At 38.5% G+C, this 27,303-nt stretch overlaps 1 protein-coding gene across 6 annotated transcripts in view; it reads right to left on the minus strand.

Moving 5' to 3' along the window:
- Positions 1-11,629, minus strand: part of Nrg1 (neuregulin 1) — a 201,368-nt gene extending 189,739 nt beyond the window's left edge. For all 6 annotated transcript variants that reach the window (XM_074054674.1, XM_074054672.1, XM_074054671.1 and 3 more), the window contains exon 1: positions 11,041-11,629. In XM_074054674.1, coding sequence (XP_073910775.1) covers positions 11,041-11,140 — 100 coding nt within the window. In that variant the 5' untranslated portion in view covers positions 11,141-11,629. The remainder of the gene's footprint in view (positions 1-11,040) is intronic.
- Between the last annotated feature and the right edge of the window lie 15,674 nt (positions 11,630-27,303).

Raw genomic sequence — 27,303 nt, forward strand, 5'->3', positions numbered from 1 at the left:
GCTAGGTAGAAGGTAGAGACAAGCACCAAGACCTATCTTTCTCTCACAGTGCGACCTTACTCACCAAATGCAGGTATGGGACGACACTGAGCTTAAGATTAGTGAAACTCTAATGCGTAATATTTATTTTGTAATCAGTAGCAAACTGTAAGTGGTCACATTTTTTTCCCCATGCACTCTTACAGGCTCTTTTCCTACAGGTCTTACATGGATTTGATGAGAGAGGAAATGAATCCAGAAGTCCATTTCCCCTTAGTTTTTCTTCACTCCTGGAAAGATAGTACCCTTTGTCTTTCCTGTCTTCCAGAAGGGCATCAGTCTTACTTAGTGGGCTGTAAATAATGTACACAACACTTAAATCTCCACTGTCTCTTTCCAAATATCAAAATGGAATAAGTAACTATTTCTACAGACGCTTTTCCTTCCTTTCAGGTTCAGGGCAACTGGGAACACAGAATATAAGCAACATGTTGAAAAAAAAAAAACCTGCAAGACATAAGTCTCCCATTTCTATTGAATTTAATATATGGAAAATCATGTATTTCATTTTCCATTCAACTCAGTATTCAAATAATTGGTTTTCTTCTGACAAACCCACCAGCTCATTTCCATAATTCCTGTAAGTATAACTCTTTCCCAAAATGGATAATGCATGAGCTGTGCCCCCCAGGGAAGAGTCCAAGTATATAGCAAGGTGACCTCACTAAAACAAATTATAATCGCAAACTATTTTCTGTATTTGATCTAATCCTTCTAGGGATAATATATAGGCCCTCAAAATTTTTCCCAGAAATGGATGACAATAATTGCAGTATTACTGCAATTATAACTGTTTATAAAAATCTACCATCTCATGGGCTTCAAGGTAGCCCCTTCCCTTTTTTACTTATTTTAAAGCAATTTAAAGAATATAAAGGGAAAACTACAGTTTTAAACAATGAAATGCTTTGCTTAATGTTGATACCATACTTCTATTTCACTCAGTAGGCAAAAATAGGGAAAATATTAAAAGAATATAAAAGCATATAATATATAAATATAAATAAATGATATAAATATAAAAGGTTTGACACATATACACAAACATAATGTCTACTTAGTATATAAATGACAACAGGTTTCAGACAATTAACCTATTCTACCTCACAACACAATAGGCCCCAATCAAATTGATTCACAAACTACAATTATCTATCTTCCTGGCTCAGGAAACAAAAAAGTCAACAAATATAAAGAAAAATGATTCTCATTCATTTATTCTACAAATATCCATGTGCAAATTACTATGTGCAAGACAAAGTTGCCCAACAAACCATCCTTGACTTTACCATATGGGAGCTTAGAGTTGTATCTAAAGAACTAACGGGTACAATTTAAAAGACTGAGGAGGGGTAGGTGGGAGCCCATGGCTCACACCTACAATCATAGCTACTCAGGAGACAAGTAGTTTCTGATGCCCTGTCTTGAAAAATCCTTCACAAAAAAGGTCTGGTAGAGTGGCAAAAGGTGTAAGTACTGAGTTCAAGTCCTAGTACTGCAACAAAAAATAAAAGATTGAGGAGGGGTTTGTGTGTGTGTGTGTGTTTAAAATATAAGAGGATGTAATGCATTATTGTACCAATCAATTAAAACAACAACCACCAGTGCGTTCCTCTACCCTCTAAAAATGAGTTTATCTACAGGCCAAAGATCATGGTAAGTCTCAGGTTTAGAATGGCCACCAGTGCTTTTTATGAATGTGTTATATATTTGGTATCCAAGTCTCACCACCGCTCCACAGTTACAAATTCTATGCCAAATAAATATTTCGCATGTATTATAAACAAGTTATTTACCAGAAACTTCCACGTATAAGGCCCTGTGGTAAGATGTACAATGTTGATATTACCTTCTGAGCAGCTACAAATGAGAACATATTCATGTAGCCATACAAAATAAGAACATACTATCAGATGAACAAAGACTGAACAAGTGCTTACTAGGTTTTATTTATCAAACTGGTATTTTAAATAAAAGTGAGGTTTTAGTGCTTTAGTTTTGACTTTACACCAGGCACAATACTAAACACTAACCCTAAGAACTGTCACCTGAGCAACACTGTCCACAATGTATAAACGTGGAAACTGAGGCTTACAGTTTTATCACTGACCAACTTGGGAGGGGACACCTCTAGGGCTCACATCCTGGCATTCAGAGAGCAGAGCCAGTGCCTGGTCTCTTAACCACCATGCTGCTTAACTTCCAACAGTCCTTTCCACAGTCAGGGCTAACACCAGCACTTCCCTGTCTTAAAACCAGAGCCACAGTCCCTCAGCCACACAGTCACACCACAGCGTCACAGAAACATCTACTTGATGTTGCTCCAAGTCAAGTTTTCAGGAAATGTTCTGAACAGCATTATATTCAAAGGCAAGATCCTTGTCTATCTAGAATGCTTGAGGCCCCCTGGGTTCAACCTCCAGCACTATATATGTGTCACACACAAGAATCCTTACTTGGACTGCTGTTTAGGAGCAAACAGAGTTGATTTTTCCTTTCCTTCTTATTTAAGTGGCCACATTCAGATAAGTGAACTTATTTTAAAGTGAATAGACTAGGTGATTTGGAGAGAAAGCCAAGTGCTGCTCTGTTCTAGAGTGCTACAAAAGTCAGGGAGCTGCTGCTTGGGAGAAGGCTGGAACAGTGGTGTCAGAAGGAGGCCACCCTCTGGGGACTCGAGCCCAGGAATCTACTGTTACGGAGGATTTTGTTTCAGCCCATCTCCGATAGGATATGCAGTTGTAGATTCAAAATGTCACCCTTACCTAGTTCTTCCTTCCTTCTAGTGGGCTTGGAAAGAAATAAAAATATGCTACTTAGCATAAATACCATTTAAGCTTATACCAGTCATTAAAATAATGACTCAAAATGTCCTGTTTGGATTTCATATAAACTGCTGACTGCACAGGTGCATGTTTTAGCCTAACTAAGATCACAAATGGCTGCCATCCAAAAGTCTTCATACTATGTACTCATGTATTACATGAATACAGAAACAAACACAACACAGCCCTTTCACTGATTATGCTTAACTCTTAATACAGTATAATTAGAAAGCAAATTTTCCAAGTTAGAGGCATGGGAGAGAAGGGAGAGCAAAGGGAAGGGCCTCAGAAAAATTGTAACTAAATCATACTAAACTTAAGACAAATGTTCATTCAGATTGCAGGCAATAAATTATACTGTGCTGTCTTAAACCCACTCTTATCCTTCAGTCTATATTATATTGACTACTATTATATCGACTACCTGCTTTCCTCTGCTTCCCCATTTGCCCTCCAATACAACAGAAAGTCCAAAGAGTAAGGTGAGGCAGGGGAAAAGAGACACATTCAGAGAAAAGCTAGATTTTCTAAGTCCTGATAACTTACAAGTAGAACGAATATTTGATTGACAACACACATATTTTAAACATTTAACAACATATGCACTGACCACTATAAAAGAAAGCTCTGTTGGACCATTAGTTTTCTTTTAAATGTGTTACATTTCACCTTCATTTTTTTTTTTTATTCTTTGAGTTTTGGATGCCTTTCTTACATGCTCGCATAGTAAGTATGGTTTCCTATTATTTGAGTCAAGTGAAAATTTCTAAACAAATGACAAAAACTGCTAAGAAAACAACTCAAATATAAAAATTGTAAATAAAATTTACAATTAAACTATTAGAAAAACTGAGTGAATAATGGCTTTTCTGATTTTCAGATTATCCCACAAAGTAAAGCCAGTAATCATCAATATTTCCTACTTACAGCTCTGTAACTCACAACTCTGAAGAAATATGTTAAGATACAACCTGATAACAGTGTGCTGTTAGGTCAAATAAAAACAAAAGTTATATTTTGTGGTAGGACTTTACTACTTTTTTCTCCAAGGAAAAATGCTAGTCACACTGCCCCTCTGACTTTATACTGAATATATTTTATGTGAGTACTGTCATCTGAACTGATTTATTGATTGGAGAAAATGCCACTGCTTCAATTATTTCCTAGCCTAGATTTCTTTTATGCATTACTTTAATTGCTCAAACTTACAAGAATATTTTCAAAGTTGTAATTATTACTATATTATTTAAAAGAATATATAAAATATATAAAGTCAAATTCCTGAAGAAATCCCAAATATTAGATTAAACAATAACACTGACAACACTCATCCATGTGTGACCTATCAAACTGACAATGTCATATGATCCAATCTAACAAAACACTTTGACACTGAAGCTAAAACTCAATGGCTACCCAGAGGAGGCAGCTGTCTGTCTCTCTATGAAAGCTGTGAAGGGAAAAGTTTAGGACATTGCAGCAAAGTCTATTGCCCTTCTTAGAGCAAGAGGTGACGTGAACAGTATTGCCCTTTAAAAAGGGAAGGCAGTAGCTTAAGCAGAATAACTCATGAGGAAGATTGCAAGTGCAGGACCATCCCAGAGGGAATAACTCACGAGCAGGTAAACCACAAATAGCAGTTTTGTGACATTTTTACAATACTAGCCCATAATGCAGAAGAATTAGTTACCCAAACCTGCTTTTGAAAATACATAGCTCAAGACAGGGCTCTTAAGCCAGGAGCTGAGGACACAGAGTGACACAAAGAAATAAAAACAAACCTGTTGGCAAAGACCTTTTGTTCAATCTTGATGGTTTCCCATATAATTTTCTTCTTTTTTTTGCGGTACTGAGGTTTGAACTCAGGGCCTCACACTTGCTAGGTAGGCAGGCACTCAACCACTTGAGCCATTCCACCAACCCTCCCATATAATTTTCTGATGTCAGAGTGAAACTTTTAAGTATGACTAAGGCTCTTTGTGGGTAGCTCTTTTATTTAATGGGGCGGGAGGTGCCTGAAAGACCCTGAAAGATGTTTGGCTGTCTAAGGAAAGGTGCTAGTGAAAATTAATCTGACACATGTCGCCTTGCAAGCTGACAACTGCATCATCAACTTCAAAACAATGTGTCACAATATTTTCAGTCAAAATTCTTAATGAACCCAGGTTAGTTGGTTTAACTGAAAAAATTAAAATCAGTCAAAGCAGCTAACTCTGATGGAATCAAGAAACTATTCCTTTCAGTAGGTTACCTAAAATATCACAAGAACTAGAAAGAATGAAAGATAGAAAGAGAAGGGGGGGGTGGAGAGAAGAAAGAAAGGGAAAGAAAAGAAAAAGAAGTCAATCTTTTGGGAATAGCAGTGCCATGCTCTTGGAGCACCCTCTGGAGGCCAGAGAAAGGTGACACGGGCAAGAGGCAGAATGAAGAGAATTCTGGTCTTCCCTGACCTGCCCAGAGGCAGAGCTGTCCAGGTCTCACTTGAGATGGACTGAAAAATGCACTTTACCAAACATAATTAAGATGACATAAGAAAGAGTCATAACTCATTTATACTTGAAAATACAAAAGAAATCCAAAGTACAATTATTCTCAAATAATTTTCATACTTCATTTTTTTTAAGCACTGATTGGAATGTTTTCTGCCTACATTCTGGATTCTTTGGGGAATTTATTACAGAGGCAATTTCCTAAAACTTAGAGGGGAGGGATGTGAGCATGTGATATTTTCACTAACAAAATGTAGTTTTGTAAACAGTTACACAGTGTATTATTATTTGTCACACTGGTAAAAGTAGCCAGCTTCACGCTTATTAAACAGAATAAATTAAGGTGTTTCTTTTTTTCCCTAACACCTTACTCTTCTAAAGCAACAAACACTGACATCTATTGGTATTTGGGTAGCTTGCTCTTTTTTATCTATTAAAACTCATGCTAGAATACACCCTCATGTAGACACAAACAAAATTAGAATGTACCCAAAATGTTACTTGTTCCTTTGGGGAATTTTTACTTTATGTTCTCTTAACAGCACACTTAATATATTTTCGCTAGTTGAAATAAACCCATTTTAAGTCAATGATATCTGATTTATTTCTTTCTATTTGTCAAGCAGAGAGTTCCAGGGTTAACTATTAGAAGTCCATTTATTTGCTTCTCCAAGCAAATAAAATTATTCAAAATACTGAAACTTGGTATGCTTTCTTCTACCATGATAGAACACAATAAACTGTAAATACTGTTAAGGCCAATTTTAAAGTGTTGAATTGAGAAGGCTAACAGAACATTGATTTGGTAAGTACTATCACACTTTTGGGACGTTCAACATTAACGATTCTAATGAGGGGAGAGGAAAGAAAATAGAAACACAGCTTTATTATATTTACTATACTCGTTTTTGTTTATATTTAGAAACAACTGCACTGGATTGTATGAACTTTACTGGCAATTCTGTTACTCCTGATAGAAAGGTAACAAAAGGAGTGTTGATGCACTGTTGTTTTTCAACTGGTACAACTTTTATCAGTCCCAAAAGAGATGATCATACATTCTGTACAACAAAGGGAGATTTAAACATCAACTTTTCTTTTTTTAAATGGTTGAACTGAGGTTGGAACTCAGGGCTTTATGTTTGCAACGCAGACATTCTATTGCTTGAGCCACACCTCAAAAAACCAGAGCATTTTTTGCTCTGGTTATTTTGTAGATAGGGTCTGAAGACCATTTTCCCAGGCTGGCCTCAAACTTTGATCCTCCTGATCTCAGGCCTCCCAAGTAGCTAGGACTAACTGGTGCCCGGCATGAACATCAACTATGCTGCCAGAAGGAGTCATGTGTCAGAATCTTCTTGTAGCCTGAAACCTCAATGTTTTTCTGCCAGAAATAGAATTATGTGTACCTCACTCTACTTTCAATATTTAGATTGAATTCAGTACTGTTTTCATAATACCTATATGCAGTTATGGAATTTGACATACTTATCCACTTTTCTCTATCTTTACAGGTAGTATGTGTTAATATTTATACCCACTCTAATCTAAGGTCAGTGTCGGGGTTTTCTTACCATACAAGGTAAATTTTGAAAATTATATAAAATATCCTAATAATGACACAGACAACTCATTCCCTGAGTCATTTTATAAAGACAGCTTATGCTTCCTGGGCACTTAGTACATGTTAGGCAATGTTTGGAGTACTTTCTGTGGTTTGTTTTGTTTGTGCCTCACAAAGTCCTCCTGATAATGGCAATACTATTTTTCTCCCCATTTTACAAAAAAAAGAGGGGGACAGAACTTAGGCACAGAAAGACTAACTTTCCCACAACTACAGAGTTAAGGAGTGGTTGAAGTTGAATTATATCCCAGGCAGTTTGGCTAGGGAGCTAAGAAGTATACCACCCTACCTCTTGCTACCTAATACTGAGTTATTTTTGTATTTTCTAAAGGTAAAGCAATAAAATATGTTATACTGTCCATAACATGGTAAGAACTCAATAAATAGTAGTCCTTGTATTAATAATTAGAATAATGCCCAGTCTAGTACTGGTGTATAGGAATGGCATCTTCTATCGACATACTAGTCCAATATTTTCTACTTATATATATTTTCCTCCCCATTCTTTTATCAGTGTTATTTTATCATTTTTATGTATGAAAAGTAGCATCCTAGCTTCTCCCACTCTTTCTGATATTTTAGTTTTTCATAACAAGTCCTATTTTATTGTGTAAATAATCTTTACTGTTTTCCATAATTACCTAAGGTAAGCAGTTACAAGTAACCAGGTTGAAACAGATCACTGGACATTCCTCCCATTCTGTAAACATGAACTGCCCTATTAGTGACAGGGCACTTTAGATCCAAGAATGTTTACAGGCACTTCAGCCTGCAAGCCACTTAGTTAAGGAAACAGGTGGGTGATGTCATTCGGGCAGCACACAGTCTGCTCTACGGATTTGGGACAGAAAGTTTCTCAAGTTTTCCACCACCTGAACTCACAAATGCCCCTTCTGCCAGGCAACAGTTCTAGAACTGAATTAGGCATGATAATGAATTTTCTCCAGGTCATTTAAGAACAACAATCAAAAAAATCTTTTGCAGAGTATGAAAAATATGTCAGCAAATAAAGAATTATAAAGGGAGCATGAGGTCAAACACCAATTGGGGGAAAAAAATTGGTTTTGTAATTCAGGCTTCCAAAGGAAAAGTTTGTTGGGAGGATTGAATCACTACGAAGAGGCAGAATCTGGGAGGTCCAGCATGCAGGGGCTGGAGGCTTGGGATGTTACAGGATGCATGGATCTGTGACACAAAGTCCAGGGTTATGCTGAGGTTGCTTATTTTGAGCAAAGAAGAGGAATCAATGACCCCAAGGGTTTGGGACTTATTAGAGCCATTATTGTGGAATAGATAATTCTGTTGAACATCTGCAGCCCTAAGAGTGTGCAATTCAATATTCAGTTAATTGTATAAAAATGCAGATGCTATGAAACATAGCCATGTATGTATCATATAGCAGCCACATGTCATATGAAAGTTAAAGAAGCTTTTTTCCCCTAAAAATCTCCCTCCAACAGATGTGCTTATGCCTATGCATATAATACAGTAGGGGCTGTGTGCTGAATTTCTTCAGCGTTATATCTTCCTCAACAGTCGTGAAGCAATGCTATAATATTCAAAGGGACGTTTGGCTAGTGCATATGCTCCACCAAGGACATACTTTTAAGGAAGGGGTGAAAATTGGGATTGAAAGTGTCACTAAGACAAGAATGACTCAAGAGATGGCTGTCCTCTTAAGTCCTAATTTAGGTTGACATGGCAGGTGTAAACCCTGCATTTAAGGCATTTAGATATCATTACTTTGAAAATGCCAGAGACCTACACAGTGCAAAAAGGATCAAGGAAAAAAAAAATGAGGGTTTGTCTCATAAACCATTGTGGTGAACAGGTATTTATTAACAGAGGATAGGTAAAATGCATATAACATTATAAGGAAAATGACAAAGAAGGAGAGAAACACTGACTCCAAACCAGGAGTATTTAACAGTGTGCTTATATATAAAGTAGATCTCAAGGTGTCTATTCTTTTCAAATCAAATGAAGAATAAATATTCTTATCTGGTTTAACAAATGCAAGGAGCCCTAGAGGGGATAAAAAGTCCCTTCCCCAAAAAGATTATTGAATGATGGGAAAGAGACACAAATATACAAAAACTAGCCTAGAGGCAACTTAATCTCAATTTTTTTCTGGGATGACAATTGAAAGATCACTTAAAGACACTAATGTGTCTGGTTTAGAAAGAATGATAGCTGCGGGACTGGAAGGTAGAACAAGAGTCACCAAAAAAGCTGTAGAATTCAGTGCCAACAGAGAACGTTAGGTAGTCACAGACAGCTGCCTACCTAGTAGACAGGAACTGCAGAGTATAGACGTGCCAGCTCATCCCTAATCCCTCCTCCACAGAACCACAGCCTTGTCTGAATTGTCTGCATATTGGTACTGTTGCTGCAAACCCTTTCTACGATGCAGACCTGTTACTGAAAGGGATGCTATCTCAGACCACTGCCCCACCTGAATTTATTAGACCATCAAAGAGGATCACAGAAACTTCTGAAGACAATGGATGGACAGACAGAAAACCATCACAAATAGTGATAAGGAACTCAAAAATAACTCTTTACTACTTGATAGCGTGGGTTAGGTCTAGGTTTCTAACTAACTATAATTATCTTAGAAAGGACAGTAGAGAGAGTCATTTAGGGAGGCTGCTAAATCACGCTCCCCCGTTTAGTACTTTGTTGAATAAAACACAATGCTGCACCTGCAAAATGCAGGGTAAAAAAAAAAAGAAAATTTCCATCCAGCCTCCTGAGGGCCAATGTGTGGCAATTAAGGTAGATTTGGTCTGGTCAGCAGTATCTTCTCTTAGAAGCATGCATATGACTGGTCAGGGGCTGAACAGTTACTCTCTGCTCAATTTGTTTTGCTCTAAACCCTGCTTAAGGTCTGAACCCAGGTTCTGAAATGCTATCAGTGATTCCAATAAGAGTACTAAACAAATCTGGTTTGTTTTCTTCCTGGAAGGAACAAATACTTCTGTTTATCGTGTTTGGCCACAGTATTACCAAGTGCCGTTGAATTAATTCCTCAGAAGTGCTTCATAAAATGTGTGTTGGGAGTATGCTATAAGAGACTCAGGCATCCGGATCAAGTAACAAGTGGGGATTGCAGAAACAGAGGAGAAAGTCCTCATCTACACCCCCCTCCACTCCCTTTAAAGTATCTGCTTCACCTAATCGCTCATATTCCAGATGCCTCCTCTGCCCCAAGCAATGTCTAAAGCATCAGCCCTTCTTAGGGATATCTAAGACAACGCTGTCATTCGTGTTGTGTTCTGATGATCAAAAAAAAATGACATTTCCAGAAAGCCTCAAGTGCCATTTCATTCTATACATAACTGATAAGCACCAGGATTCAAAAATACAGGTAAATTTTTCCTTTCTGATATCTCCTGGGAATGTAAACCAACCACACTTATGGAGGAGGAGGTCCTGAAAAAGAGCGCTGCTAAGCCAAAAGTTTGTAGAACTTAGCTGGAGCAGACCTGATTCCTGGCACTGGGCTGATTTGATTTGCTTCGCTGACCATTAGGAATCCCTGTCCGCAGCTCGGACTTCAGATAGCAGAGCTGAATGAGGGTGAACGGAGGTACACACCGCGACCCTGTATGGCTTCGCATCCACCCCAAACACTGACGCTCCACTGCCCATGCCGCTCTTTCTCGACCACCCTCTCAGCAGCCAGGGAACCAGGCTGTGGCTCTCGGTGGCGTGTCCCCGCTTTTCCTCACTAGAGGGCAGCCGGGACCCGCACAAAGCCCTCGGGCTCCAGGGCACGCGCGTACCAGCCTGGTCTCCTGAACCCCGGCTCCCACTCCTGGGCTGGGCTCTGAGGCTGAGGCGCTGGTTTAGGGCCATGCCAGGGTTTGGACCCTTGGGACTGGTCGCCCTCACCCTGCGCGCAGGTGAAGGGCCGTCCCTCGCCGGGGAGACCGCCCGGCTCCACGAACACCCGGGGCAGGCAAAGCAAGCGCCGGGAGCGCAGGGCGCGGGGGCACAGGAGAGGGCAAGGCGACAGCACTGGAGCTGGAGGACCACGGAACCCGCGCTGCGCACTCACCTGGGCTCTGGTCGCCCTCAGCTGGTGCGGGCTTCTTGCCGGAGCCTCGATCCTTCTTCTTGCCCTTCCCCTTGCCTCTGCCTTCTTTGCGCTCGGACATCTCCGCGGAGAAGTGAGCGCTCTGCGCGGACGGCTCCTGGGGACGGCGACACGCGACAAGTTTGGTCCAAAGGCTGGGGTCGACTTTGGGAAAAGTTTGTCCCTCGAATGGAGAGCGAGCTGCCGGACTGCTGGGGTCGTGCGGCACAGGGGCGTCTCCTGGGGGTCGGCGGAGAGCAGTGCGGGCGCGGCGTGCGGTCCCGGCCACCTGGAACCAGCTATCGCTCCGTCCCGCGGTCGCCCTAGCTCTCGGGGCTGTACCGGTCGCTCTGGGTCCCGCCGCTGCCGACTCCTGTCGTGGCCTCTGTTCGGCACCCTCGCAGATCAAGAAGAGGCGATTACTGTCCCATCGCCCGGCAGCCGCCGCTCCTGCCTTCTGCGCGAGCTGGAGTTCCGACAAGTTTTGGGGAACTCCTCGCCGGCTCTTTTTCAATTGCCCCGCAGCCACCCACCTCCCGCCCGCAGGTTGCAAGCTGGCGCCTCCTTCTCACCCTCCCCTGGCCTCGCCCCCTCCCGTTTCCCCACCACACCCCCACCCCGAGGCGCGGACACGCCACCGGGAGGAGCCAGAGCTCGGCACTCGCGGTGCAGCCCCTTTCCTCCCCGCGCCGGGCCAGGCGGGGGGCGGCGGCGCCTGGTGGATGCCGGGAACCCCCGACAGGGGTCGCTGGAAGCCGCGCGCAACCGAACCGAGCGGCGCTCCACATTCAAGGAGGGACCCAGGCGCTCGCGATCCTTTCTCTCCCCCGCAGGCAGCGCCTGCAGCACGGGGCTGGTCCAGCCCCCTCAAAGTGGACAGAGATGGTGGACGCAAAAGTTTGCAGCTCTGGCACCTTCCCCTCCGGTCCGCCCTCCCAGATGAAGGCTCTGGATCTCTAGAGCCCTGGGGGAGGGGGGTGGTGTTTGTTATTTTCCCAGAAGAGTTCAGAGTTCATTGCTTTCTCACTGTCGTGAAGCCCCCCATCCCCCCTCACACGGAGGGCAAAGGTAAACGCTAGGGGGAAGGGAGTGTAAGGTAAAACAGTTCTAGATCCACAGGAAGGGCTCCTTGAACATCAAGGATGATCTCCTGCACTGTCTTTGTAGATTTGCGCCTTGAGTATGTAGCTTCTGCCTTCGTGTGCGTGATGACACGCTGTTAGAATTCTCATCTCCAGGTTTTCTTAAAAACTAACGTGGTCCCCTCTAAGGGGGTGTCTGGCCACCTGATCTTCTCCTACAATTTAGTTTTCCAAGGAACTGATAAAGCCACGATTCAAGATCGACAATAACTAGCATTGTTGCGAAAACCGAGTCAGCTCCGCGGAGAGGGAGAGCAAGTCCGGAGAGGTAGAAAGGAGGGACAATCCTGGGGATTCCAAGTTCTCTAGTGCTGGTTTTCCCAGATTCAAACTTTCTTTAGAACTTCATGCAAAGCCTACTCCTTTCCTTGTCCTCCCTCTGGTGGAGAATTCTAAAGAGCAGAGAAATCAAAAGAACATTGGTTTTCTCCTGCAAGAACAAAAGTCAAAGGCCAGAGAGATTGACGGAATGATTCAGAATCGTCCCCATGTAAAGAAAACACTGTCATCATTACAGCACAGCTGTGACCACTTTGGACTGCTCATTTACAGTGACATACCTTTGCGTTGTGTTCAGGAAGTGGTACGCATGAACAATCTATGTTCAACATCCACTATTCCATTTCAAAGTGACTCACCCATGGCTTTCCCATTTTCTGGGGTTAATGCTACTGAATCCTTGCTTACACCTTTAGCCTTCTAGCTAAAGATGAAATCCGAAGTGCCTCCTTGATATGTAGGTGGGAAGGGAAGGGAGCAAAACATTTTATTCTAGTTTGATCTGCATTGGAATAAGTTGGTTAGATTTAATTGTTGAAAGATACCACAATAGGAGGTGTGGCTCAAGTGGTAGAGTTCCTAGCTTTGCAAGAGGAAGCTCTTGAGTTCAAACCCCAGTCTCATCAAGATACCCCAACGTTACCATCGTCTTTTATTTTTAAAATGTTTCATGTCCAAATGATTTCTGATAGCCTTCCAACAAATACGAAATACAAATTTCATTGTGCCATAGAAACAGCAGAACAAGAGAAAAGACTAGGAAAATGTTAATGGCACTGTAATAGTCCACAGAGTGGATTATAAAATGGAGTCTGAAACTTGGCTGAAATAGCTCTGCCTTCCCAGGAGGGGCCACTGCTCAGCAAGCAAGGGACAGCAAAATTCAGAAAATAGAAGTCTTTTCAAGAAGGATACTTTACCTCAGGGATGTGAGCCAGTGTAAGGTCATAAGAGGCACTAGTCACTGTTATCCAACTTCATTATTTTAGATGTAAAGCAAGAATGTGTTTCAGAAATTTAAAAACAAAATTAAAGATATTCCCCAAGAAAATAGTAAGCCAGTAGTGAAACTCATGCCTAAGGAAATACAATGCTTTTGTTTGGGGTCTAGATATTTTAACTCACGAAACAGCTTATTAATTAATAGTAATTTTTCTCGAGGTTAATAGAAAAGTCTACAATTTTGTAGTGATTTTCGATTTCAATGAATTGATGGAGGTAGTGACAATCTTCCAAAACTAAACAATACAATAGCTTTAAAATAAAACATGACAGCACCATTCCTATGGAACTGTCAGGACTGGAGGATGAATGTGTATAAATGAAGGTGAGTATAAATTAGCATTTAATAATTATTACTTCTTGGTTTGATGTGAGAGAGAGGGAAAAAAAGAGGACAGAAATTACAGTAAGTGTCAAAGAAACCTTTAAAGGAAGATAATGGGGTGGCAGCTGAGTGACAAGCCTGCTTCCTGGAACCATGTTTAGACTTCAAAATCATATTTATATGTCAATTTAGCTGAATTATCAGGAAATTTATGGCAAGGTTCCAAATTTTTTTCTGCCAATATATTATTTAAATGTCTTTATTTTTTATGTTATTTCATGTTAATTTCTCAGGGGTTTATTTTATCACATTATTTACAACCAGCTGAAAGATTAACCAAATAAAAGCCAATTTATTTGATAGTTAAAACAGTTACTGAGCATTTAAACTTGTCCTTAAATTTATCTATGTCTTTACCATTTTTTAAAAAGCCTTGGATGTAACTGAAATAAAGGACAGAGAAAGGAAGAATACCTTTCTCTTGAAAAACAATATAAAACGTGAATCTTAATTGTATAATTTGGAAATGATGATCCTATGGTTTAATTTTATTAATTTGTTGTGTATTGTTCGGCTCTTAGAGAATGTATCTTATGGAGCCTATGAGCTCCCAGGTTACATGCCAACCTGTCAACATCTGTCAACTGAAAAAAAAAAAAAGACTGGAAAATTATAAACAAGCACCTTGAGAAACACAGACAAAATGTAGATCTCACATAAAATGACAGCTGAAAAGAAGTGCAATCAGGTACCATTACATTTCTCTTTGGCTAGACTTAACTTTTAGAATCACTCTTAAAATCTACAAAGCTGGTTGAATGTACTCTTTCAGTAATTCCCTTTTGGGAACCACTCCAAGAAAATTTAAAAAACAGGAAAAAATTAAATTAAAAAAAGACTAACGTGAAGATAGATTGCATTATTGAAAAATGCTGGGCATTATTGACAGTAATCATGGGAATTTAATTTAGAATTCTGAATATACTTTTAAGATAAAGTAACTTAGGATAATTTAAACAAAGATTACTTTTTAAAAACTTTGTGACAAAGTTGACATTAATGAAGATGTATGGACGCAATGAAAACCTCACTCACCAGCAGCAACTTCAAAACCGTGTGATTCGTTCATTCATTCACCACACATTTACCAAACTACATGCTGGACAGTGGAGAAACAGAAATAAAATACTGCCCCTGTTCTCATGACACTAAAAAATTGTGAGAAAGACACTAAAACAAATTAATTACCCAGTACAATATGAGAAGCAAGACTAGATAAATTTTCTAGAGCCCAAAGCTCATAAAATTTGGAGAAACTTATAAAAGAAAAGACCACAAAATTAAGAATAAACCTTTGGGCTGGGGATGTAGCTCAGTAGTAGAGTATATGCTTAGCGTTTGGGAGGTCCTGGGTTCAATCCCCAACATCCAAAACAGAAACAAATAAGCAAAAATTTGAACACAAGAACATGAAAGGGGACTTTACAACTAGGAGGCCTTCATGGTAAATTCATCTCTACTGATTTCAAGCATATTCTATCTTCTGCATGGTACTTATAATGGCAATATATGACAATTATATACTATCTTGGAGATTAGATAATACTCTCACATCCTATCACTATAAATAGGAGACATTAACAAGAAAACAAATGAAATACACACAAAACTGAATGGAGCAAGGAGATCCTATGAGGGGGAAAATGAGATAAAAGGAGGTTTAATAGTTCTGTATGTTTAATTAGAGTCTTGGAATCAGCATGCATGGTGAGTTTGTAAACAAACTGCTTCTGACTAGCAAGACACCCTGGCAAAGCTAGAAATGGTATCGTCTATTACATTTAGCAAATACTTAATAGAATTCCTAATTGAGCCTATTCTGTCTGCTGTGAATTACAAAACTGCGAGTAAAGAATGCAAAGGAAAACGCTAAAAGGAATGTTTATGCTTTTCTCCTTGTGTGATTTAAAAGATTACTGCATGCTTGATGATTGCTATGGTTATCATATTACATTATTTATCATTATAATTAATAAGATTACTCATGATTTCACTTTCATGACTGGTATCACAGATTAAACATAGATGATACAGCCGAATACTAGTGCTTACATTCTTTTTCTCTTTTCTTTCTTTTTTTTGCTAAATCAAGGTAGATATGTAAGACAATAATTTTTCAAGGCTTTAGTGTCTTTTAAGAACACCAACCTACCCATCTTTTCAGTTATTCTTTCTGACCTCTACACTAATTATTTATCTTTATCCTCCTTAGTCCCCTTGCTACACATCTCAATTCAGATCTGTACGCAATGCAAATGTCTCAAATTTACATATACATACATAGTTATATACACAAATACATATACATATATAGATATTCATGTGTGTATACATGTTTGTTACGTAGTTATATAGTTACTTTTTTCATTCTGTTGGAAATGAGAAATTTGTATTTGAATGTGATCATATAAAAGCTAGAGATTATGCATCTTTTTATCCACTTTTTCATATTGCTCTCCACCACAATTCCTGTCACCATATTTTGCATCTGATAAACACTAAATACTTTTGGATAGAATGAATTTAAATAGAATGGAATGACTATAAAAAGCCCAGTTCTGGATATTACCATTTTCTACCCATCAACTACTAATTATCTGCTCTGACAATCACTTTGACATTTCTTTTCTACAGTCAACCCATCTCCCAGTCTTGTCATTTTGACTCCAGTATCCTTTGATCCCTCATCAGTACGTACCACCCCAATCCAACCCTTCATCCTTTTTGTGCTTTGTAGCAAAGCTTTGTACCTGGACCATCACTTCTTCCAATTATTTTGTCACATACAACCGTCACAGAGCAGTCTTTTTGAAATGCAAATTGAATCTAGTCACTCTGCTTCCCAGAATTCTAGCCAGTGCCCTTGCAAGGTGCTTCAGGCACCCCAGCCTCACTGCTACACAAACCCTAAAACCTGATGCTCTTCCCAGCCTCAGAGCCTTTGCATGTGCTGTTTCTTCTGCCAAAATTTCCCCACAACCACCACACTTCACCTAACTCCATTTATGTTTGGGCCCAACTGAATTCATTTGCTTGGCAAAGCTTTTCATTGCCTTTCAAAACTGATTTAGCCCAGCCTTTTTAAATCTCGATCATACTTTTTGCATCTCCTTCATAACATTTCTCCCAGTCTATAATTATGTAATTTTTTTTCAGTTCTGCGGATTGAAATCAAGGCCTCACACTTGCGAGGCCAGTGCTCTACCACTAGATACTTAAGCCATACTTGCCCTTCTTTTGCTGTTAGGGTTTTTTGTTGTTTTTCTTCAGATAAGGTCTTGTGCTAACTTTGCTTGAGCTGACCTCGAACCAAGGTTCTCCTACCCGTGCCTCCTCAATAGCTGGGATTACAGGTATGCACCACCATATAGTGTTTAGTGATTTTTTTTTTGCAATAATCTATTCCCACTGGGTATGAGTCTCTTTGAGGACAAAGACTGATAACTTCATATTCAATCTTATGTGTCTACCACTGAAGGTATCTCACCTTAGCCAATGCATACATATTGTTAATTAGTAAATAAATAAAGATCAATAGGATTAATTTCATATATAATACTATAATACATACATGTATTTGTGCCTATTTGCTCAGATTTTTAAATGATAGTATTTAGGGCAATAAGCATGACACTTTGGGGTAACTTCTATAAAAATAAACTTTTCTAAAAATAAATTATAAAAATCTTGACTCATCAGTATAATCTCTCAGTACTTTCACTAAGAGATGAGGCAATAACTTTTATAAAATGATAAAACTTCAAGAATAATTTTCTTAAATTGCCTTTGCAAGTTTGACCTGTTGATTACATTTATGGGCTTCATTTACTCCCTGGGATTCCTATGAGGAGTCAGAGGGACATATAAAAGCTAAGTTTTAGCAAGGATGTTCTAACAGTTATTAACAGAAGAAAATTTGCAAACACAGTATGGTTAGCAGGGTTAAAAACCCCTTCTTATTCCATGCATGGTATAAAGTTCTTTGTCTATATGTTTTCACTTAATAGACAGTTGATGACTCTTCATGTAATCCTGAGTCAAGTTGCACCTAGAAACCACCTTGGGACTACCTTGGAGTTTAGATTTAATTCCTTTAATATTTTGCTCTTTTCCCATCATCTATATTCATACAACAAATGCAAAGGGATTTCTTCATGCATACTTGAGACTCAAAGTCTGCGTCCATTTATTAGATAGCCAAGAGAGATCAGAAGCTTTGATGGCTTTTAAGACTCAACCCACAAGATCCTCTCCAAGGTTAACATCTTTTTCTTTTCAAAAGCACTGTCTTCACCACTGTAAAAGGATTCACCCCATTAAGTTTATAATAATGCTAAAATATAAATTAAATGTCATGAATGATGAATTAGTGTATCAAATAATTGAACAGTGAGAGTAATTTAGCAGGTCAACTCTTTTTTTCTGTATGTTCCATAAGAGACACCTGGTACGAAGCATTTCCAAAACAGATTGTAGCATATAGGAAATTGCTTCATAATGTCATCAGAGAGGCTGGGCTGCATAGGATGGGATGTTGACCCATGATATTCTGTTCCTGGCCCAGACATGTAACAATGCCACAGTTACTTTTTTTCCTTCTTTCCCGCATAATTCCTTTTTAACTTCCTCACTAAATCTTTATGAAAACTACCCTCTTTTTTTCCAGCTCCTCCTCATGGTAGAGTCCAATACTTCATATATCTGACTTGACTAGGGATTTTTAGCTTCAAGCTGAAAGCCAAGAGTGAAGTTGTTCATGGAATATCACAGTCATCTCCACCCCTGGATCCATGCCTAAAAGTCAGTTTATTCTGCAACAGACCAACTTTCAACACTCTATATGTTAGGGAATTCTTGTGTATGTCTGTGTTAAAAATACATATATGCCTTTAAATTTTCATTCATTTGGGAAAAGAATCTCACAACTATTTACAGCCCAAGAAGGCAAGCTATTTTTTAAAGATGATTTAGCAGAACAATTAGCTAACTTGATGGAAACCAAATGAACATCCAAAAAATAACTGGTGACCAACCATGCAGAAGATTACATTCTTATGGAAAATGTTGTCTTTTCTGCTTAATCATAAAGATTGGATTTGTTCAAACTCTTTCCCATAGGTGCAAGATGGAAATCACCTAACTTAAACGGTACAGGGAGTTCTGGTCTTGCCTAGAGTCTTATCGGGTATGTACAATTTTTTTTTTTTTTTTGTGAAACTGGAATTTGTACTCAGGGCTTCACACTTAAAAATCAGGTGCTTTACCACTTGAGGCACACCTCCAGTCTAATTTGCTCTGATTATTTTGAAGATGGGGGTGGGGTAAACTATTTGTCCTGACTGGCTTTGAACCACAATCCACCCAATCTCAGCCTCCCAAGTAGCTAAGATTACAGGCAGGAGTCACTGGCACCCTACTCAGTATGTACAATTCTTTGGGGTCCAGAGAAATTATGGGGATGTCCTGGTTCCTAGATATAAAAATGTCTATGAAGATGTTTAGAATTAGTATTTATAAGTGATCTTTATTTGGTCACCGATTGTACTGGAGTACTTATGGGATTTCAGAGACTCCCAAAATTTTTTCAGTCCTGCTGAGACTCATATCTTTGAACAAAACTAGCCCTAATTTTGTACAAGGGACATGAAAGTCACTTTTACTTAGATGTCTTTTCTCTTGGCTTTGGGACGGCCTGGACTTATCTCTATTGTTGATATTTGACATAAGGACTTGGAAATCATACTTATTTTCATGATAATAAGCAGATCTAGTTCTACTTACATGTGCCACTAAAGAAATTAAGTTACTACTTATTTTTGACTCCTTTTTTTAATTTCCTTTTTTGCCTCTCCCAAAAAAAAATGGCATTTATTATTTCCTCAAATGTTTTTATTTTAATTTTTCCCATTTTTATTAGGATATATTTTTGTACAGGAAGGATTCATTGTGACAATTCCTATTGTACATTGGTTAGATTGCTCCCACTCCTCAAATGTTGATAATTCACAAATGTACATCTATAGCTCTAAATGTTATCTGAGCTCCAAGTCTCTCTTTCCAACTACGTCAACCATGTCTCAAATATAGTTTGTAATCCCATACCTAACCTTTTTGAGGAAAAAGCCAGACTCAGGTCAAAGAGGAAATTAGGTGTCGCCCTCCTTTTTTCTCCTATGTCTTCCTTTCCTGCCTGAATCCAGCCACTTGCTGGCCGCAATTCCTGGGCACCTACTTCTGCAGCACCTCAGCTTTTATCTTCATCTCCTGTCTCTGTTGCTGCTCCCCAGATCTGGGTCCTCTTCATCATTCTTTGACTGGACTTCTAAGTTCTCATTTTACTGCTTGGATTTCAGTTCTCACACCCAGCTATTCTCCCTCCTGCCACCATAGTTAATCTTCTAAAATACAGTTATTATCTTGTTACTCCTTAGTGTAACAACATTGTTGGATTTTTCTTGCTGTAAAGTTGAAACTTCTCTACAGAGCACGTGCAAGTTCTTCCCAATTTCTTACCTTCTCCTAGGCATTTGGCATTCTGGCCACACCACCAGTACATGTTCTTGGCTCTATAACTTTTTTTTTTTTCATTTTTCTTTTATTATTCATATGTGCATACAAGGCTTGGTTCATTTCTCCCCCCTGCCCCCACCCCCTCCCTTACCACCCACTCCACCCCCTCCCGCTCCCCCCCCTCAATAACCAGCAGAAACTATTTTGCCCTTATCTCTAATTTTGTTGTAGAGAGAGTATAAGCAATAATGGGAAGGAACAAGGGGTTTTGCTGGTTGAGATAAGGATAGCTATACAGGGCATTGACTCACATTGATTTCCTGTGCGTGGGTGTTACCTTCTAGGTTAATTCTTTTTGATCTAACCTTTTCTCTAGTTCCTGGTCCCCTTTTCCTATTGTTGGCTCTATAACTTTAACTCTGTTTTTCTTCCTACCTCGAATTTCCTCCCTTTTTTTACCTTGTAGTCTTCTACTCTTTCTTCTAGACCCAACTCAAAACTCACTCTTCTGTGTTTGTTTTTGGTTTCTTTCTGACTTTCCCAAACAGAAACAATTGCTGCTGAATGTTTCCCTTATATAGATTTCAGTTTATTACCTACATTATTATAGTTATTTGTTTTCAAGGCTGTCTATTACGCAGTAATCATAACCTCAAGGAATCATCTCTATATCTCCTTAAAATATACACCCAACATTATGTGTATTATAACCAAAAGACTATAAATGTATGCAAAAAATTCACAATTTATATTTAATATACAGAGTGATTAGGCAGCAGTTGTCAAACTTAATGTTTTACTCCAACTCAAACTAGACATTCATAATATCACTGCAGCTTTTCCAAGCTCAGCAGCTGTATGAACTGTAGCTTAATTTATTCATTCACCAAAAATTATGGTTCACAGGGTTCTAAGAAAAGACTAGTGGTTTCTATCACCATCTATATATGTTATAATTATTAGATGTATATTATTATGTATATAATATATATTTTTGTTTATTCAAGGCCTTCCTCATATTTAATAAATCTCATAATTGCAATACTTATTACTCATGAACTATCATAATTAGGTATTGTAAAGTTCAAGTTATCCCTTATTTTAAATTCCTCTATAAAGAAAATTAACTTTATTATATGTAGACTTGATCTTAATTACTGAAAACTTTAATTATAAGTCTGGAAGGGAGAAGTAAGCAATCCCTTTATGCAGTTGATATTGCTTGAGATAGCCTCCTTCTCAAAGGGTGCCCCAACTCCCACCCTCAGTCTCTGTCTAAGTGTCCAGAGGACCTCAGAGGGTCACTGTCTCTGCTATGGACCTCCATCAAAGCCTGACAAAGACAGGCTTCAAGAAAGCACTAATGAATCAGACAGAGCTTTGAATTCAGATTCTGCTGCTTCACAGCTGCTTCCCCACCTGTAAAACAGGGATCATGACATTCATTATATTAGGTCACTGTTGTGATGATCAAATGAGCATGTTTAAATATTTAGGTGTTTAAATAAATAAAGGATCCAGAACATGGTGGACATTGAGAAAGTGGCAGCTCTTCTGGTTGCCACTGTCCCTTGACATCCAGAGGCTGCTGCTCTTGCCAGCCAGTATAGGTGTCCGCGACATCTCTCAATCCAGGCCAACTTTACAGAAAGAAGCTTTCGGAAGAGTTTGTACATTTTTTACCATTCTGTTTACCAAGTAGTTAATTCTAAGTGATCCCAAGCCAGTGACACTTAATATTTACAAAGATTAGTAAATAGCCAGGCATCGGTGGTTCACGCCTGTAATCCTAGCTACTCAGGAAGCAGAGATCAAGAGGATTGCAGTTCAAAGCCAGCCCAGGCAAATAGTTTGTATGTCCATATCTTGAAAAACACCCTTCACAAAGAAAGGATAGAGAACTGGCTCAAGGTGTAGGCCCTGAGTTCAAGCCCTAGTACTGCAATAAAAAAATTAAATATTATAGTATATTTGTATAGATCTGAAGCTTTCACCACATTGCTTTTAATTCACCTCCTTTTATCATCTCTTTCTGTAGGACAAAAGACTGACCTACCAGTGGGATTAAGCAAAAAAAAGAAACAATTTAAAAACAAAAAAGGGTGCTTGAATTAGTAGAATACAATTTGCGCTCCAGATCTGCAGGTGTCACAGCAGGTGCGCATGGAAAATACTTGGAAAAAAAATTATGACTATTCTGAATGTACATAGACATTTTATTGTCATTATTCCATAAACAATTCAGTATGATACCTATATAATATGCCATTTCATATAAGAGACTTGAGTATCTGCAGTTTTGTTATCTGTGGGAATCCTAGAACCAAATCCCTGGGGATACCAGAGAATGACTGTTCTACAGATTTGGTAAACAGAATTCTAAGATAACTCCTGTTTCCTAGTGTACACACCCTTTTTGTTTGTTTGTTTTTTGGGTTTTTTTCCCCAATTGTATGTGTGATAGAGAGGAGAAAGAGGGAATCTTGTTTGTTTTTTTAATTTTTTATTCGTTTATTCACATGTGCGTACATTGTTTGGGCCATTGCCCTCCCCTTCTCTCTCTTCCCCCTACCCCCGCCCCCAGCTTCCAGGCAGAACCTGTTCTGCCCTTATCTCTAATTTTGTTGAAGAGAAGACATAAGCAATAATAAGAAAGACAAAGTGTTTTTGCTAGTTGAGATAAGGATAGCTATACAGAGAGATTCCTAGCATTGCTTCCATGTACAAATATGTTACAACCCAAGTTGATTCATCTCTACCTGACCTTTTCACTAGTTCCTGGTCACCTTCCCATATTGACCTCTTTCGCTTTAAGGTTTCTGTATTAGCTCCTCTGCAGTGGGGACATCAAACACTTTCAAGTTTTGGGTTTCTTACTTATTCCCATACCTTGAGTATGTGTTCTCTTGTCATGTGACCCAAGTCCAACAACATTGCTGCATTTGCCCTAGATCTAAAGTCCACATATGAGGGAGAACATATGATTTTTGGTCTTCTGAGCCTGTCTAACCTCACTCAGAATGATGTTCTCCAGTTCCATCCATTTACTTAAGAATAATAAGATTTCATTCTTCTTCATGTGTACACACCCTTTAATTACCTCCCCATAAGTATGGGTGAGAATTATAAAAATGGTGGGTTACCACCCCTGTGATACTCTTTAATCAGTTTTAAACAAGAGAGAGATTACCCTAGGTGAGTTCTTAATCAAAGGAGTAGGTCCTTCCTGAAGACAAAGTCTCTCCTGCTGGCTTTCAAGAAGTAACTGCCAGGTAATGAAACTACTCCATGCCTTAGAACTGAGGCAGCCTTTAGGAGCAAAGAGCTACCCACAGCTGACAGCCAGCAACAGGGCTCCCTATCAGTCCTACAGCCCACAGGGAACTGAATTCTGCCAGCAACCTGCATGGCTTTGAAGAGAACCACAAGCTCCATATTATACCATAACCCAGTCAACACTGACTTCAGCTTGTGGAACCATAGGTAGATGGTTCAGGTATGCAGTCACATTTCTGACCCACATAACTGTAAGCTATATTTCTTATATACTCATACTGGATTGGGTAATTTGTTACAGAGCAATACCAAGCTAATGCAGTTATGTAAGCATTTCAAGTTATATAGTGCCTCTGATAATGTCTTTTTTGTGTGTAGGGTTGACAAATAGGAAAAAGGTTTGGAACCATGGTAACTATCTCTACTGTGCCACTTCCTAACTGTCTGGATGGGAAGCCATGTAAATTTCCCAGGCACTACTCTTTTCATCTTCATCTGAACGATGAAGAGCTGAACAGTGGACAAGGTTACCTCCAAGGAACATTCCAGTCTCTGAAAGTCCTCTTGTGTTGTATTTTACACACTTAAATTATAAAACTCTTATTTTCCAAAAGGTTAAACTCAGGCACATGGGGAAACAATTTGGAAAATCTCACAAGTAGCAGAAGATCAAACCCAATTCACAGATCTTCACTCCTCTATGGTCTAGAGACCTTCTTGACTCTAAGCCTTTCTCTGAGAACCAGCTAGACTCACAGACATCAAAAGGACTCCACGGAAGTTTATGAGCCTTGTCCACAGGTCCACAGAGAACCTGAAGAGTTGTGGCTTTGTTCTATTTTTGGAGGGTTATGGTTTGTTTCTATTTCTCATGGGGATATTTTGGGTACTTGTTTTCTGCCAAACTAATCAGAAAGATAGATCTGCCATGGAGATGAATGCTATATAAACTTTCATACACATCCATGGAAGACAGAATTTTTCTATAAATAATAACAATTTAGTTCAAAAATATATCACACCCCAAGGATTCATTAGGGAAATGTGTGCACAGTCCTTAAGGAAGGTCCATGGTCCTGAAGCAGCAAAAATTTTGGCTTGAAAAAGAGATGTGTTGAACTGTGCTGTTTTTGCTCTAGCATATAAGTTTTTATCTGTGAATCTGCACAAATGACCCAAACAGAAACTTTTTAGGAGACAGAGCAGCAAAATAAAATGTTTCTAGTCTACAAAATCAGCCAGAATGAAACCATTGCTATGCAGTTTTAGCAAAAGTTTCCTCTGAACAAGATTAAGTATGCTACTACCAGCAGGTAAATTTCAAACATAAAATATTTCCCTAAAGTCACATTGACTTACATGTATTTTTCAAGGAAAGTTATGGTATATATTAAGTAATTCCAAGAAGCCAAAATAATGTAAAAAAATTCAAATCCTGAAGCACTCTCAGAATGTTCAGCAATGTAATATGCTTTGGCTCACCACACAGATTCTAGCCATGTGGGCAAAGTTAAATGGCTAATAAAAGAATATAGTGGGTCAAATTTTGACAAATTGAGCCCTAGTTCTGAAGGAAATGTTGGGATTGAGGTCTGAACTATCCAGATTGGTCTATGATGAAATTGCCTTTATAATCAGACATCAATGTTACTATAGACAAAAGCCATTAATGATCTATCCCTAGGTCTTTCAACTTATCACCACCATTCAGAGGTGCTAGAACTAATATTTAATTAGACTTGTGTGTCTTCAATCATGCTTCATGTTTTGAAAGTACTCATAAACTAAAATAGAATTACTGTGAAACTAATAAGGCTTAAGCTTCAGAACCCCATTATTGGCAAGAGCCCTGGCCAAAGCCTATAAGTTATTTTGCATTAGTAAAGTCCTAATGTTTTTTAAAAGGTGGTCTCCAAAATTCACTCTTGTTTAAATGACTCTATAAACATATCTTATAGTTTGAGGACTAGAGTAAAAACACACACAAGTTTAGCAGTTAGTTTGCTAAATTGACATTTGACTAGTTGTTTTTGTTGTCTCTTTTACTGTCTAAGGCATGGATTTTACATTAGCTGTGTTGAATGATTTGGATCATCCTTCCACTCCCTCCACAGAGCACCCCCTCATTGCTACACCTTGAGTGTGCAGGTTTGAAATGTTTCTTATGGAATCTTTTATCCCTCATGACACTGAAAATAGTGCTTTTTACCTGGTAGTTATGATGAAATACTTTGTGGGTAATGGCTGAGTCTTTTTAGGTTTAGGTAACTAACAGTGCTTAATTTTGATAGATATTAATAGTTTTCTCTTTACAATTGCTAATTTTTTTCTTTTATGTTGCTTTGTTTTGTTTTTGAGTTAGGGTCTCACTATATAGCCCAGGCTGGTCTTGAACTCACTCAGCCAAGGAGTTTGAGACCAGGTTGGGCAGCAGTTATTTCTGGAATAAAATAAAGAATTTTAATGGCAATAAAATAATATTAATTTAAAGGATTTTTGTTTCAACTACTAATGCTAAAACAACCTATCCTGTGATTATTTCAAAAAAGGAAAAGTACACATAGTTGACATAATTATTCACATCAAATTGGTTAAAATTAATTAATCTGTTCAAAGCATTTAACTAGTTGTCCAATGCAGACATAGCCTAAAATTAAGGTGTTAGAGGTATTTTACAGCTACATAAAATACCACTCAAATCTGTTTTATCATGCTTAAATGTCTAGTATCACATTCTGATTACATGCTATTTCCAAACAGAAGAGTTTAAGATTATATTTTGAAGATCAAGTGCTCAACAGCAAGGAAGCCTTTGTTTTGCTGGTGGTAGTAATGAGATCTTCAAACCTTACTGTCTTAGGAGATTGCGTATTTCTTCTGTTGTTTGTATATATGCATTTAATATACACAAGAAAATATTTGTCATTCCTCCATATGCTATGGACCTAAATTATGAAAGATCAAGAAAGAATGTTAAATGTGGAAATGGAAGCATTCTTTCTTCAAGATTTTGAAGAAATATCAGGAAGTCATGTCAACATGGAGTAAACTAAGGCATTGGTTATATCTACAAAATGCCAAAACATACAAGAGAAAATGGGGGAAAATAGCTAATTACAGAAATATTTTTTCTACACTATGGAAATTATCTGCCCATTTTGCCTTTTAGGAAAAAATTTAAGCAAATTTATGCAGAAATTATCTCTTTCTTAAGGCATTTTAAAAATTAAAGTTTTAGCATAATGATGAATAAATCATATCTAGTCATGAAATAAAATTTTTGTTGGGAGCTTCCACATACAATCCTTTAAAAACAACTCGTTAAGGGAGCTGGGGTAGAGGTCAGTGCTAAAGTGCTTGCCCGACATGAATACCACAAAAAAAAATTAAGAAAAAACTTTCTGTAAACTTTCTATTAATATATGATTCAGCAGGCTCACTGTGAGCTTTAAGAGTGAGGATTCTCTATAGAATTAACTCGACTAGGAAAAAATGTAATGTCAATTATAATTTAGAAAATCATATGTCTTAAGTCAAGCAAACGTTTCCATAAGAGAAATCCTAATACCGGTAGAGCAGCTTGGTAAACACAGCTGGTTTCATCTTAGTTAGAAAAAGCACTGTTTTTCCTAGTTGGCTTAATTGCATTTC

Source organism: Castor canadensis, chromosome 14 (genome assembly GCF_047511655.1).
Source record: "Castor canadensis chromosome 14, mCasCan1.hap1v2, whole genome shotgun sequence".
Classification (NCBI taxonomy): Eukaryota; Metazoa; Chordata; class Mammalia; order Rodentia; family Castoridae; genus Castor; species Castor canadensis.